We start from the raw sequence: 15,000 nt of genomic DNA, 5'->3' as shown, positions 1-15,000 counted from the left end.
CCCTCCTGCGCGCAACTCTATCCATAGCCAACGCCTCGCAGCCATACAACATTGTTGGAACCACTATTCCTTGAAACATTCCCATTTTTGCTTTCCGAGATAATGTTCCCGACTTCCAAACATTCTTCAAGGCTACCAGAATTTTCGCTCCCTCCCCCACCCTATGATTCACTTCAGCTTCCATGGTTCCATCCGCTGCCAGATCTACTCCCAGATATCTAAAAGACTTTACTTCCTCCAGTTTTTCTCCATTCAAACTTGCCTCCCAATTGACTTGACCCTCAACCCTACTGTACCCAATAACCTTGCCCTTATTCACATTTACTCTCAACTTTCTTCTTTCACATACTTTACCAAACTCAGTCACCAGCTTCTATAGTTTATCACATGAATCAACCACCAGCGCTGTATCATCAGCAAACAAGAACTGACTCACTTCCCAAGCTCTCTCATCCACACAGACTGCATACTTGCCAGTCTTTCCAAAACTCTTGCCATTCACCATCTAACAACCCCATCCATATATTTATAAACAAGAATGGAGACATCACAGACCCCTGCCGCAAACCTACATTCACTGAGAACCAATCACTTTCCTCTCTTCCTACACGTACACATTCCTTACATCCTCGATAAAAACTCTCACTGCTTCAAACAACCTGCCTCTCACACCATATATTCTTAATACCTTCCACAGAGCATCTCTATCAACTCTATCATATGCCTTCTCCAGATCCATAAATGCTACATACAAATCCATTTGCTTTTCTAAGTATTTCTCATGTACACTTTTCAAAGCAAACACCTGATCCACACATCCTCTACCACTTCTGAAACCACACTGCTCTTCTCCAATCTGATGCTCTGTACATGCCTTCACCCTCTCAATCAATACCCTCCCATATAATTTACTAGGAATACTCAACAAACTTATACCTCTGTAATTTGAGCACTCACTCTTACCTCCTTTGCCTTTGTGCAATGGTACTATGCAAGCATTCCGCCAATCTTCAGGCACCTCACCATGAATCCTAAATACATTAGATAACCTTACCAACCAGTCAACAATAAAGTCACCCCCTTTTTAAATACATTCCACTGCAATACCATCCAAACTTGCAGTTTTGCCTGCATTCATCTTCCGCAAAGCTTTTCCTACCTCTTCTTTGTTTACCAATCATTTTCCCTAACCCTCTCACTTTGCACACCACCTCGACCAAATCACCCTATATCTGCCACTCTATCATCAAACACATTCAACAAACCTTCAAAATACTCACCCCATCTCCTTCTCACATCACCACTACTTGTTATCACCTCCCCATTAGCCCCCTTCACTGAAGTTCCCATTTGCTCCATTGTCTTACGCACTTTATTTACCTCCTTCCAAAACATCTTTTTATTCTCCCTAAAATTTAATGATACTCTCTCACCCCAACTCTCTTTTGCCCTCTTTTTCACATCTTGCACCTTTCTCTTGACCTCCCTCCTCTTTCTTTTATACATTTCCCAGTCATTGGCATTTTTTCCCTACAAAAATCGTCCAAATGCCTCTCTCTTTTCTTTCACTAATAATCTTACTTCTGCATCCCACCACTCACTGCCCTTTCTAATCAACCTACCTCCCACGCTCTTCATGCCACAAGCATCTTTTGCGCAAGCCATCACTGCTTCCCTAAATACATCTCATTCCTCCGCCACACCCCTTACCTCCTTTGTTCTCACCTTTTTCCATTCTGTACTCAGTCTCTCCTGGTAGTTTCTCACACAAGTCTCCTTCCCAAGCTCACTTAGTCTCCTACTTACATGCGTATACTTATGTATATCTCGCTTTTAAAACAGGTATTCCTAATCACCAGTCCTCTTTTAACACATTAATCTACAGGCTCTTCACCATTTCCATTTACAACACAGAACACCCCATGTACACCAATTATTCCCTCGGCTGCGACATTACTCACCTTTGCATTCAAATCACCCATCACTATAACCCGGTCTTGTGCATCAAACCACTAACACACTCATTTAGCTGCTCCCAAAACACTTGCCTCTTATGATCTGGTGCATATGCACCAATGATCAGCCATCTCTCTCCATCAATTTTCACTTTTACCCATATCAATGTAGAATTTACTTTATTACACTCTATCACATACTCCCACAACTCCTGTTTCAGGAGTAGTTCTACTTCCCTTGCTCTTGTCCTGTCACGAACCCCTGACTTTACTCCCAAGACATTCCCAAACCACTCTTCCCCTTTACCCTTGAGCTTCGTTTCACTCAGAGCCAAAACATCCATGTTCCTTTCCTCAAATATACTACATATCTCTCCTTTTTTCACATCTTGGTTACATCCACACACATTTAGACACCCCAATCTGAGACTTCGAGGAGAATGAGCACTTCCCGCGTGACTCCTTCTTCTGTTTCCCCTTTTAGATAGTTAAAATACAGGGAGGGGAGGGTTTCCCGCCCCCAGCTAACGTCCCCTTTAGTCGCCTTCTACGGCACGTGAGGAATGCGTGGGAAGTATTCTTTATCCCCTATCCCCAGGGATATATATACATATCTATATATATATATATATATATATATATATATATATATATATATATATATATATATATATATATATATATATATATATATATATATATATATATATATATATATATATATATATATATATATATATATATATATATATATATATGTTGGAAAGGATCACAATTTTGCGCGTGATCAAGATATTCCTATGAGTCTACGGGGAAAATGAAACACGAAAAGTTCCCAAGTGCACTTTCGTTTAATAATCACATCATCAGTGGAGACACAAGAGAGAAGTATAACGGTCAGTTGATATACATCGAAGAGACGAAGCTAGGACGCCATTTAGTAAGCATGTGATTGTGATTGATCACATGTTTACATGTTTACCAAATGGCGTCCTAGCTTCGTCTCTTCGATGTATATCAACTGACTGTTATATTACTCTCTTTTGTCTCCCCTGATGATGTGATTATTACACGAAAGTGCACTTGGGAACTTTTCGTTTTTCATTTTCCCCGTGGATTCATAGGAATATATGCGTAAGACAAGGGAGCAAATGAGAACTTCAGTGAAGGGCGCAAATGGGGAGATGATAACAAGTAGTGGTGATGTGAGAAGGAGTTGGAGTGAGTATTTTGAAGGTTTGTTGAATGTGTTTGATGACAGAGTGGCAGATATAGGGCGTTTTGGTCGAGGTGGTGTGCAAAGTGAGAGGGTTAGGGAAAATGATTTGGTAAACAGAGAAGAGGTAGTAAAAGCTTTCCGGAAGATGAAAGCCGGCAAGGCAGCAGGTTTGGATGGCATTGCAGTGGAATTTATTAAAAAAAGGGGTGACTGTATTATTGACTGGTTGGTAAGGTTATCTAATGTATGTATGACTCATGGTGATTGCCTGAGGATTGACGGAATGCGTGCATAGTGCCATTGTACAAAGGCAAAGGGGATAAAAGTGAGTGCTCAAATTACAGAGGTATAAGTTTGTTGAGTATTCCTGGTAAATTATATGGGAGGGTATTGATTGAGAGGGTGAAGAAATATACAGAGCATCAGATTGGGGAAGAGCAGTGTGGTTTCAGAAGTGGTAGAGGATGTGTGGATCAGGTGTTTGCTTTGAAGAATGTATGTGAGAAATACTTAGAAAAGCAAATTAATTTGTAAGTAGCATTTATGGATCTGGAGATGGCATATGATAGAGTTGATAGAGATGCTCTGTGGAAGGTATTAAGAATATATGGTGTAGAGGCAAGTTGTTAGACGCAGTGAAAAGTTTTTATCGAGGATGTAAGGCATGTGTACGTGTAGGAAGAGAGGAAAGTGATTGGTTCTCAGTGAATGTAGGTTTGCGGCAGGGGTGTGTGATGTCTCCATGGTTGTTTAATTTGTTTATGGATGGGATTGTTAGGGAGGTGAATGCAAGAGTTTTGGAAAGAGGTGCAAGTATGAAGTCTGTTGTGGATGAGAGAGCTTGGGAAGTGAGTCAGTTGTTGTTCGCTGATGATACAGCGCTGGTGGCTGATTCATGTAAGAAACTGTAGAAGCTGGTAACTGAGTTTGGTAAAGTGTGTGAAAGAAGAAAGTTAAGAGTAAATGTGAATAAGAGCAAGGTTATTAGGTACAGTAGGGTTGAGGGTCAAGTCAATTGGGAGGTGAGTTTGAATGGAGAAAAACTGGAGGAAGTAAAGTGTTTTAGATATCTGGGATTGGATCTGGCAGCGGATGGAACCATGGAAGCGGAAGTGAATCATAGGGTGGGGGAGGGGGCGAAAATTTTGGGAGCATTGAAGAATGTTTGGAAGTCGAGAACATTATCTCGGAAAGAAAAAATGGGTATGTTTGAAGGAATAGTGGTTCCAACAATGTTGTCTGGTTGCGAGGCGTGGGCTATGGATAGAGTTGTGCGCAGGAGGGTGGATGTGCTGGAAATGAGATGTTTGAGGAGTACATATGGTGTGAGATGGTTTGATCGAGTAAGTAATGTAAGGGTGAGAGAGATGTGTGGAAATAAAAAGAGTGTTGGTGAGAGAGCAGAAGAGGGTGTTTTGAAATGGTTTGGTCACATGGAGAGAATGTGTGAGGAAAGATTGACCAAGAGGATATATGTGTCAGAGGTGGAGGGAACGAGAAGTGGGAGACCAAATTGGAAGTGGAAAGATGGAGAGAAAAATATTTTGAGTGATCGGGGCCTGAACATGCAGGAGGGTGAAAGGCGTGCAAGGAATAGAGTGAATTGGAACGATGTGGTATACCGGGGTCGACGTGCTGTCAATGGATTGAATTAGGGCATGTGAAGCGTCTGTGGTAAACCTTCCACAGAGCATCTCTATCAACTCTATCATAAGCCTTCTCCAGATCCATAAATGCTACATACAAATCCCAATTGCTTTTCTAAGTATTTCTCATATACATTCTTCAAAGGAAACACCAGATCATCCACACATCCTTTACCACCTTCTGAAACCACACTGCTCTTCCCCAATCTGATGCTCTGTACATGCCTTCACCCTCTCAATCAATACCCTCTCATATAATTTACCAGGAATACTCAACAAACTTATATCTCTGTAATTTGAGCACTCACGCTTATCCCCTTTGCCTTTGTACAATGGCACTATGCACGCATTCCTTCAATCCTCAGGCACCTCACCATGAGTCATACATACATTAAATAACCTTACCAACCAGTCAACAATACAGTCATCCCCTTTTTCAATAGATTCCAGTGCAATACCATCCAAACCTGCTGCCTTGCCGGCTTTCATCTTCCGCAAAGCTTTTACTACCTCTTCTCTTTTTACTAAATCATTTTCCCTAACCCTCTCACTTTGAACACCACCTTGACCAAAACACCCTATATCTGCCACTCTATCATCAAACACATTCAACAAACCTTCAAAAATACTCACTCCATCTCCTTCTCACATCACCACTACTTGTTATTACCTCCCCATTTGCGCTCTTTACTGAAGTTCCCATTTGCTCCCTTGTCTTACGCACTTTATTTACCTATATATATATATATATATATATATATATATATATATATATATATATATATATATATATATATATATATATATATATATATATATATATATATATATTCCTTCCTTTTCCTTCATACTATTCGCCATTTCCCGCATTAGCGAGGTAGCGTTAAGAACAGAGGACTGGGCCTTTGAGAGAATATCCTCACCTGGCTCCCTTCTCTGTTCCTTCTTTTGGAAAAAAAAAAGAGAGGGGAGGATTTCCAGCCCCCCGCTCCCTCCCCTTTTAGTCGCCTTCTACGACACGCAGAGAATACGTGGGAAGTATTCTTTCTCCCCTATCCCCAGGGAGAGTATATATATATATATATATATATATATATAAAAAGTATAAAAAAAAAAAAAAATATATATATATATGTATATATATATATATATATATTTTTTTTTTTGCTTTGTCGCTGTCTCCCGCGTTTGCAAGGAAGCGCAAGGAAACAGACGAAAGAAATGGCCCAACCCACGCCCATACACATGTATATACATACATCCACACACGCAAATATACATACCTACACAGCTTTCCATGGTTTACCCCAGACGCTTCACATGCCTTGATTCAATCCACTGACAGCACGTCAACCCCGGTATACCACATCGCTCCAATTCACTCTATTCCTTGCCCTCCTTTCACCCTCCTGCATGTTCAGGCCCCGATCACACAAAATCTTTTTCACTCCATCTTTCCACCTCCAATTTGGTCTCCCTCTTCTCCTCGTTCCCTCCACCTCTGACACATATATTCTCTTGGTCAATCTTTCCTCACTCATTCTCTCCATGTGACCGAACCATTTCAAAACACCCTCTTCTGCTCTCTCAACCACGCTCTGTTTATTTCCACACATCTCTCTTACCCTTACGTTACTTACTCGATCAAACCACCTCACACCACACATTGTCCTCAAACATATCATTTCCAGCACATCCATCCTCCTGCGCACAACTCTATCCATAGCCCACGCCTCGCAACCATACAACATTGTTGGAACCACTATTCCTTCAAACATACCCATTTTTGCTTTCCGAGATAATGTTCTCGACTTCCACACAATCTTCAAGGCTCCCAGAATTTTCGCCCCCTCCCCCACCCTATGATCCACTTCCGCTTCCATGGTTCCATCCGCTGCCAGATCCACTCCCAGATATCTAAAACACTTCACTTTCTCCAGTTTTTCTCCATTCAAACTCACCTCCCAATTGACTTGACCCTCAACCCTACTGTACCTAATAACCTTGCTCTTATTCACATTTACTCTCAACTTTCTTCTTCCACACACTTTACCAAACTCAGTCACCAGCTTCTGCAGTTTCTCACATGAATCAGCCACCAGCGCTGTATCATCAGCGAACAACAACTGATGATATATATATATATATATATATATATTTGCTTACGCACTTTATTTACCTATATATATATATATATATATATATATATATATATATATATATATATATATATATATATATATATATATATATATATATATATATATATATATATATATATATATATATAAATATATATATATATATATATATATATATATATATATATATATATATATATATATATATATATATATATATATATATAGGTAAATAAAGTGCGTAAGCAAATATATATATATATATATATATATATATATATATATATATATATATATATATATATATATATATATATATATATATATATATATATATATATATATTTATATATATATATATCTTTTTTTTTATTTATATATTTTGCTTTTTCCCTGTCTCCCGCGTGAGCAAGGTAGCGAAAGGAACCAGACGAAAGAATGGCCCAACCCACCCACATACACATGTATATACATACATATCCACATACGCAAATATACATAACTATACATCTTAATGTACACATATATATACACACACAGACATATACATATATATACATTTACATGATTCATACTATCTCCTTTTATTTATTCCCATCGCCACCTCGCCAAACATGGAATAACAACCCTCTCCCCCTCATGTGTGCCAGGTAGTGCTTGGAAAGTACAAAAAAGGCCCTATTTGTTCAAACTCACTCTCTAGGTTTCATGTAATAATGCACCAAAACCACAGCTCCCTTTCCACATCCAGGCCCTACACAAATTTCCATGGTTTAACCCAGACGCTTCACATGCCTTGGTTCAATCCATTGACAGCACGGCGACCCGGTATACCACAGCGTTCCAATTCTTGCACACCTTTCACCCTACTTCATGTTCAGGCCCCGATCACTCAAAATCTTTTTCACTCCATCTTTCCACCTTCAATTTGGTCTCCCACTTCTCCTCGCTCCCTCCATTCCCTGGCACATATTTCCTCTTGGTCAATCTTTCCTCACTCATTCTCTCCATGTGAGCAAACCATTTCAAAACACCCTCTTCTGCTCTCTCAACCACAATCTTTTTATTTCCACACATCTCACTTACCCTTACATTACTTACTCGATCAAACCAACTGACACCACATATTGTCCTCAAACATATCATTTCCAGTACATCCACCCTCCTTAGCACAACTCTATCCATAGCCCTCTCCTCGCAGCCATAAAACATTTTTGGAACCACTATTTCTTCAAACATACCCATTTTTGCTTTCCAAGATAATGTTCTCGACCTCCAAACATTCTTCAAGGCTCACAGAATTTTCGCCCCCTCCCCCACCGTATGATTCACTTCTGCTTCCATGGTTCCATCCGCTGTCGGATCCACTCCCAGATATCTAAAACACTTCACTTTCTCCAGTTTTTCTCCATTCAAAATTACCTCCCAATTGACTTCACCCTCAACCCTACTGTACCTAATAACCTTGCGCTTATTCACATTTACTCTTAACTTTCTTCTTTCACACACTTTACCAAACTCAGTCACCAGCTTCTGCAGTTTCTCACATGAATCAGCCACCAGCGATGTATCATCAGCGAACAACAACTGACTCACTTCCCACGCTCTCTCATCCACAACAGACTGCATACTTGCCCCTCTTTCCGAAACTCTTGCATTCACCTCCCTAACAACCCCATCCATAAACAAATTAAACAACCATGGAGACATCACACATTCCTGCCGCAAGCCTACATTCACTGAGAACCAATCACTTTCCCCTCTTCCACACGTACACATGCCTTACATCCTTGATAAAAACTTTTCATTGCTTCCAACAACTTGCCTTCCACACCATAATTTCGTGATACCTCCCACAGAGCATCTCTATCAACTCTATCATATGCCTTCTCCAGATCAATAAATGGTACATACAAATCCATTTGCTTTTCTAAGTATTTCTCACATACATTCTTCAAAGCAAACACCTGATCCACACATCCTCTACCACTTCTGAAACCACACTGCTCTTCCCCAATCTGATGCTTTGTGCATGACTTCACCCTTTCAATCAATACCCTCAAATATAATTTAGCAGAAATACTCAACAAACTTATACCTCTGTAATTTCAGCACTCTCTCTGATCCCCTTTGCCTTTTCACAATGGCACTATGCACGCATTCCGCCAATCCTCATCCACCTCACCATGAATCATGCATACATTAAATAACCTTACCAACCGGTCAACAATACAGCCACCCCCTTTTTTGATAATTTCCACTGCGATACCATCCAAACCTGCTGCCTTGCCGGCTTTCATCTTCCGCAAAGCTTTTATTACCTCTTCTCTGTTTACCAAATCATTATCCCTAACCCTCTCACATTGCACACCACCTCGACCAAAACACCCTATATCTGCCACTCTATCATCAAACACATTCAACAAACCTTCAAAATACTCACTCCATCTCCTTCTCACATCACCTCTACTTGTTATCACCTCCCCATTAGCCTCCTTCACTGAAGTTCCCATTTGGTCCCTTGTCTTACGCACTTTATTTACCTCCTTCGAAAACATCTTTTTATTCTCCTTAAAATTTAATGACACTCTCTCACCCCAACTCTCATTTGCCATCTTTTTCACCTCTTGCACCTTTCTCTTGACCTCCTGCCTCTTTCGTTTATACATCTCCCACTCAATTGCATTTTTTCCCTTCGAAAATCGTCCAAATGCCTCTCTCTTCTCTTTCACTAATAATCTCCCACTCATTTGCATTATTTCCATGCAAAAATTGTCCAAATGCCATTCGCTTTTTTTTCATTAATAATCTTACTTCTTCATCCCACCACTCACTACCCTTTCTAATCAACCCACCTCCCACGCTTCTCATGCCACAAGCATCTTTAGCGCACTCCATCACTGATTCCCTAGATACATCCCATTCCTCCCCCACTCCCCTTACTTCCATTTTTCTCACTTTTTTCCATTCTGTACTCAGTGTCTCCTGGTACTTCCTCACACAAGTCTCCTTCCCAAGCTCACTTACTCTCACCACCCTCTTCACCCTAACATTCACTCTTCTTTTCTGAAAACCCATACAAATCTTCACCTTAGCCTCCACAAGAAAATGATCAGACACCCCTCCAGTTGCACCTCTCAGCACATTAACATCCAAAAGTCTCTCTTTCGCGCGCCTGTCAATTAACACGTAATGCAATAACGCTCTCTGGCCATCTCTCCTACTTACATAAGTATACTTATGTATATCTCGCTTTTAAACCAGGTATTCCCAATCACCGGTCCTTTTTCAGCACATAAATCTACAAGCTCTTCACCATTTCATTTACAACACTGAACACCCCATGTATACCAATTATTCCCTCAACTCCCACATTACTCACCTTTGCATTCAAATCACCCATCACTATAACCTGGTCTTGTGCATCAAAACCACTAACACACTCATTCAGCTGCTCCCAAAACACTTGCCTCTCATGATCTTTCTTCTCATGCCTAGGTGCATATGCACCAATAATCACCCATCTCTCTCCATCAACTTTCAGTTTTATCCATATCAATCGAGAATTTACTTTCTTACATTCTATCACATACTCCCTAACTCCTGTTTCAGGAGTACTGCTACTCCTTCGCTCTCTCTTGTCCTCTCACTAACCCCTGACTTTACTCCTAAGACATTCCCAAACCACTCTTCCCCTTTATCCTTGAGCTTCGTTTGACTCAGAGCCAAAACATCCAGGTTCCTTTCCTCAAACATACTACCTATCTCTCCTTTTTTCACATCTTTGTTACATCCACACACATTTAGACAATCTGAGTCTACGAGGAGGATAAGCACTTCCTGCGTGACTCCTGTTTCCCGTTTTTAGAAAGTTAAAATACAAGGAGGGGAGGATCTCTGGCCCCCCTCTCCCGTCCCCTCTAGTCGCCTTTTACGACACGTGAGGAATGCGTGGGAAGTATCATTTCACCCCTATCCCCAGGGATAATATATATATATATATATATATATATATATATATATATATATATATATATATATATATATATATATATAATATATATATATATATATATATATATATATATATATATTTTTTTTTTTTTTTTTCTGTTTTTTTTTTTTGCTTTGTCGCTGTCTCACGCGTTTGCGAGATAGCGCAAGGAAACAGACGAAAGAAATGGCCCAACCCACCCCCATACACATGTATATACATACGTCCACACACGCAAATATACATACCTACACAGCTTTCCATGGTTTACCCCATACGCTTCACTTGCCCTGATTCAATCCACTGACAGCACGTCAACCCCGGTATACCACATCGATCCAATTCACTCTATTCCTTGCCCTCCTTTCACCCTCCTGCATGTTCAGGCCCCGATCACAGAAAATCTTTTTCACTCCATCTTTCCACCTTCAATTTGGTCTCCCACTTCTCCTCGTTCCCTCCACCTCCGACACTTATATCCTCTTGGTCAATCTTTCCTCACTCATTCTCTCCATATGCCCAAACCATTTCAAAACACCCTCTTCTGCTCTCTCAACCACGCTCTTTTTATTTCCACACATCTCTCTTACCCTTACGTTACTTACTCGATCAAACCACCTCACACCACACATTGTCCTCAAACATCTCATTTCCAGCACATCCATCCTCCTGCGCACAACTCTATCCATAGCCTACGCCTCGCAACCATACAACATTGTTGGAACCACTATTCCTTCAAACATAACCATTTTTGCTTTCCGAGATAATGTTCTCGACTTCCACACATTCTTCAAGGCTCCCAGGATTCTCGCCCCCTCCCCCACCCTATGATCCATTTCCGCTTCCATGGTTCCATCCGCTGCCAGATCCACTCCCAGATATCTTAAACACTTTACTTCCTCCATTTTTTCTCCATTCAAACTTACCTCCCAATTGACTTGACCCTCAACCCTACTGTACCTAATTACCTTGCTCTTATTCACATTTACTCTTAACTTTCTTCTTTCACACACTTTACCAAACTCAGTCACCAGTTTCTGAAGTTTCTCACATGAATCAGCCACCAGCGCTGTATCATCAGCGACCAACAACTGACTCACTTCCCAAGCTCTCTCATCCCCAACAGACTTCATACTTGCCCCTCTTTCCAAAACTCTTTCAATCACCTCCCTAACAACCCCATCCATAAACAAATTAAACAACCATGGAGACATCACACACCCCTGCCGTAAACCTACATTCACTGAGAACCAATCACTTTCCTCTCATTCTACACGTACACATGCCTTACATCCTCGATAAAAACTTTTCACTGCTTCTAACAACTTGCCTCCTACAACATATATATATATATATATATATATATATATATATATATATATATATATATATATACATATACATATATATATATATATATATATATATATATATATATATATATATATATATATATATATATATATATATATATATATATATATATATATATATATATGTATATACATATATGTGTGTGTGTGTGTGTGTGTGTGTGTGTGTATGTGTATGTCTGTGTGTGTCTGTGTGTGTTTGTGTGTGTGTGTGTGTGTGTCTGTGCGTGTGTCTGTGTAATAAAGTAATTTCTAGATTTATTTGGGTAAAACTGAAAGTGGATGGAAAGAGATGGGTGGTTATTGGTGCATATGCACCTGGGCATGAGAAGAAAGATCATGAGTGGGAATCGTTTTCGGGGCAGGTGAGTGAGTATGTTAGCAGGTTTGATGGACGAGACTGGGTTGTAGTGATGAGTGATTTGAATGCGAATGTAAGTTTTGTTGCAGTTGAGGGTATAATTGGTGCACATATGGTATTCAGTGTTATAAATGGAATGTCAAGAGCTTGTGGATTTGCCTGCTGAAAAGGACTGGTGACTGGGAGTACCTGGTTTATAATGAGAGATATACATAAGTATATGTGAGTAGGAGACATGGTGAAAGTGCGTTATTGAATTACGTGTTAATTGATAGATATGTAAAAGAGAGACATTTGGATGGTAATGTGCTGAAAGGGGCAGCTGGAGGAATGTCTGATCGCCATTTTTAGGAGGTGAAATTGTATATCTATAGAGGTTTTCGGATGTATTCCAAGGAATATTCCCAAACTTATGCCTTTGTCATTTGAACACTCACCCCTATACCCCATGCTTCTGTACTGTGGCACTATGCATGCATTCCTTGAATCTTCAGGCACTTCACTATGACCCATACTTATATTGAATATCCCCACCAAGCAATCAACAACATAGTTACCCAATTTTTCAATGAACTCCACTGCCACACCATCCGAACCCACCGTCTTGCCGGCTTTCATCTTCTGCAAAGCTTTCACTTTCATTTTTCTGTTTACAAAACCATGTTCCCTGACCCTCTCCCTTCGTACACCATTCCGAGAGAAACACCCCACATCTGCATACTCAATCATCAAACACTCAATAAACCTTCAAAATACTCACTCCATCTCCTCACTTCATCTCTACCTACCCATGTGACCCCTTCAACGATGTTACCATTTGTTCAATTTGTCCATGCACGTTATCTACCTCTTTCAAACATCTCTTTACTCTCCCTAAGATTTGATGATACCCTCTCACCCCAACTTTAATTTGCCCTCTTTTTCATCTCTTGCACCTTTCTCTCGACCCATGCCGCTTTCTCTTGTACATTTCTCAGTCATTTGCACTCCTTCTTTGTAAGTATCATCCAAAGGGCTTTCTTTTCTCTATCAGTAACACCTTTAGTAATTTATCCCCCCCACTCACTACCCTTTCTAATCAGCCCATGTCCCACCTATATCATGCCACATGCATCTTTTGCACATACCATCACTGCTTCTCTAAACACACCCCAAACCTCCCCCATTCCCTTCCGTCATTTGCTGTCACATTTTGCCATTCTGCACTCAATCTATCCTTGTGCATCCTCACACGTCTCCTTTCCAAGCTCACTTACTTTAACAAAGTCTCGTGCACCAACGTTGCTGACACTCAATCAGATGCTTCTAAAACACTTGCCTCTTATGATCTTTCTTCTCATAGCCAGGTGCAGAAACACCAATTATCACTCATCTCTCATCCATCCACTTTTATTTTCACCCACATTAATCTTGAATGTATTTTCTTACCTTCTTTTACACACTCCCACAGTTCTTGCTTCAGGAACAGTCTTACTCTTCCTTAGATTTATCGTCTCACCAACCTATTTCCTGTCCTACATCCTTACATCCTTACATCCGAGGTTATCACCTCCCAACCCGACACATGCTTGTCAAATAATCTACCCCTCCACCGTGCTTGATCACCACGCCAGAATAGGACTTCTCATCCTACTTTTCTCATCGTACTATTCTCCCTGGCATATAAAAAAGTGCCATGCTGTGTGGTCTCTTATGCAGTAGACGTACCTCTCTGGTTACCAAGCCGACCATGCCAGACCAAGAACCATCACTTTTTCGAGATCCCCATGCCCTATCAGGTGATCTGACGTATCTGTATCTGAAGTAATATACCATGATGTTATAAAAAGTTATGTAATAAGTTTTTGATCATATTTGCAATAAAATATATCAGGGATATTACAACTCAAGAAACTGCAGTAAAACAGCGTATCAAAGAGTAGTATAAGATCTTTAGACTAGCCTCTGAGGCATCTGTAACGTCGTGTGATTCTTTAACCACTCAAACTGATATATATATGAAATGTACAAATAAATAGAGAAAAAAAGGACAATGGCTTCCTTTCTTGAATGCTTTGATATTAATGAAAAATCGGGTACTTAGTATATATATAAATATATATATATATATATATATATATATATATATATATATATATATGTATATATATATATATATATATATATATATATATATATATATATATATATATATATACATTATTTATTCGCTTTGCTTTGTCGCTGCCTCCCGCGTTTGCGAGGTAGCGCAAGGAAACAGACGAAAAAAATGGCCCAACCCACCCCCATACACATGTATATACATACACGT

The 15,000-nt window shown here is 39.9% G+C and overlaps 1 protein-coding gene across 1 annotated transcript in view; it reads right to left on the bottom strand.

Annotated features, from left to right (window-relative positions):
- Positions 1-15,000, bottom strand: part of LOC139763329 (probable glutamate receptor) — a 166,561-nt gene that overhangs the window by 89,916 nt on the left and 61,645 nt on the right. The window contains exon 3 of the mRNA XM_071689350.1: positions 14,397-14,487. Coding sequence (XP_071545451.1) covers positions 14,397-14,487 — 91 coding nt within the window. The remainder of the gene's footprint in view (positions 1-14,396; positions 14,488-15,000) is intronic.

The sequence above is a fragment of the Panulirus ornatus genome, chromosome 46 (assembly GCF_036320965.1).
Source record: "Panulirus ornatus isolate Po-2019 chromosome 46, ASM3632096v1, whole genome shotgun sequence".
Taxonomy (NCBI): domain Eukaryota; kingdom Metazoa; phylum Arthropoda; class Malacostraca; order Decapoda; family Palinuridae; genus Panulirus; species Panulirus ornatus.
This window is presented reverse-complemented; position numbering and strand designations above follow the sequence as displayed.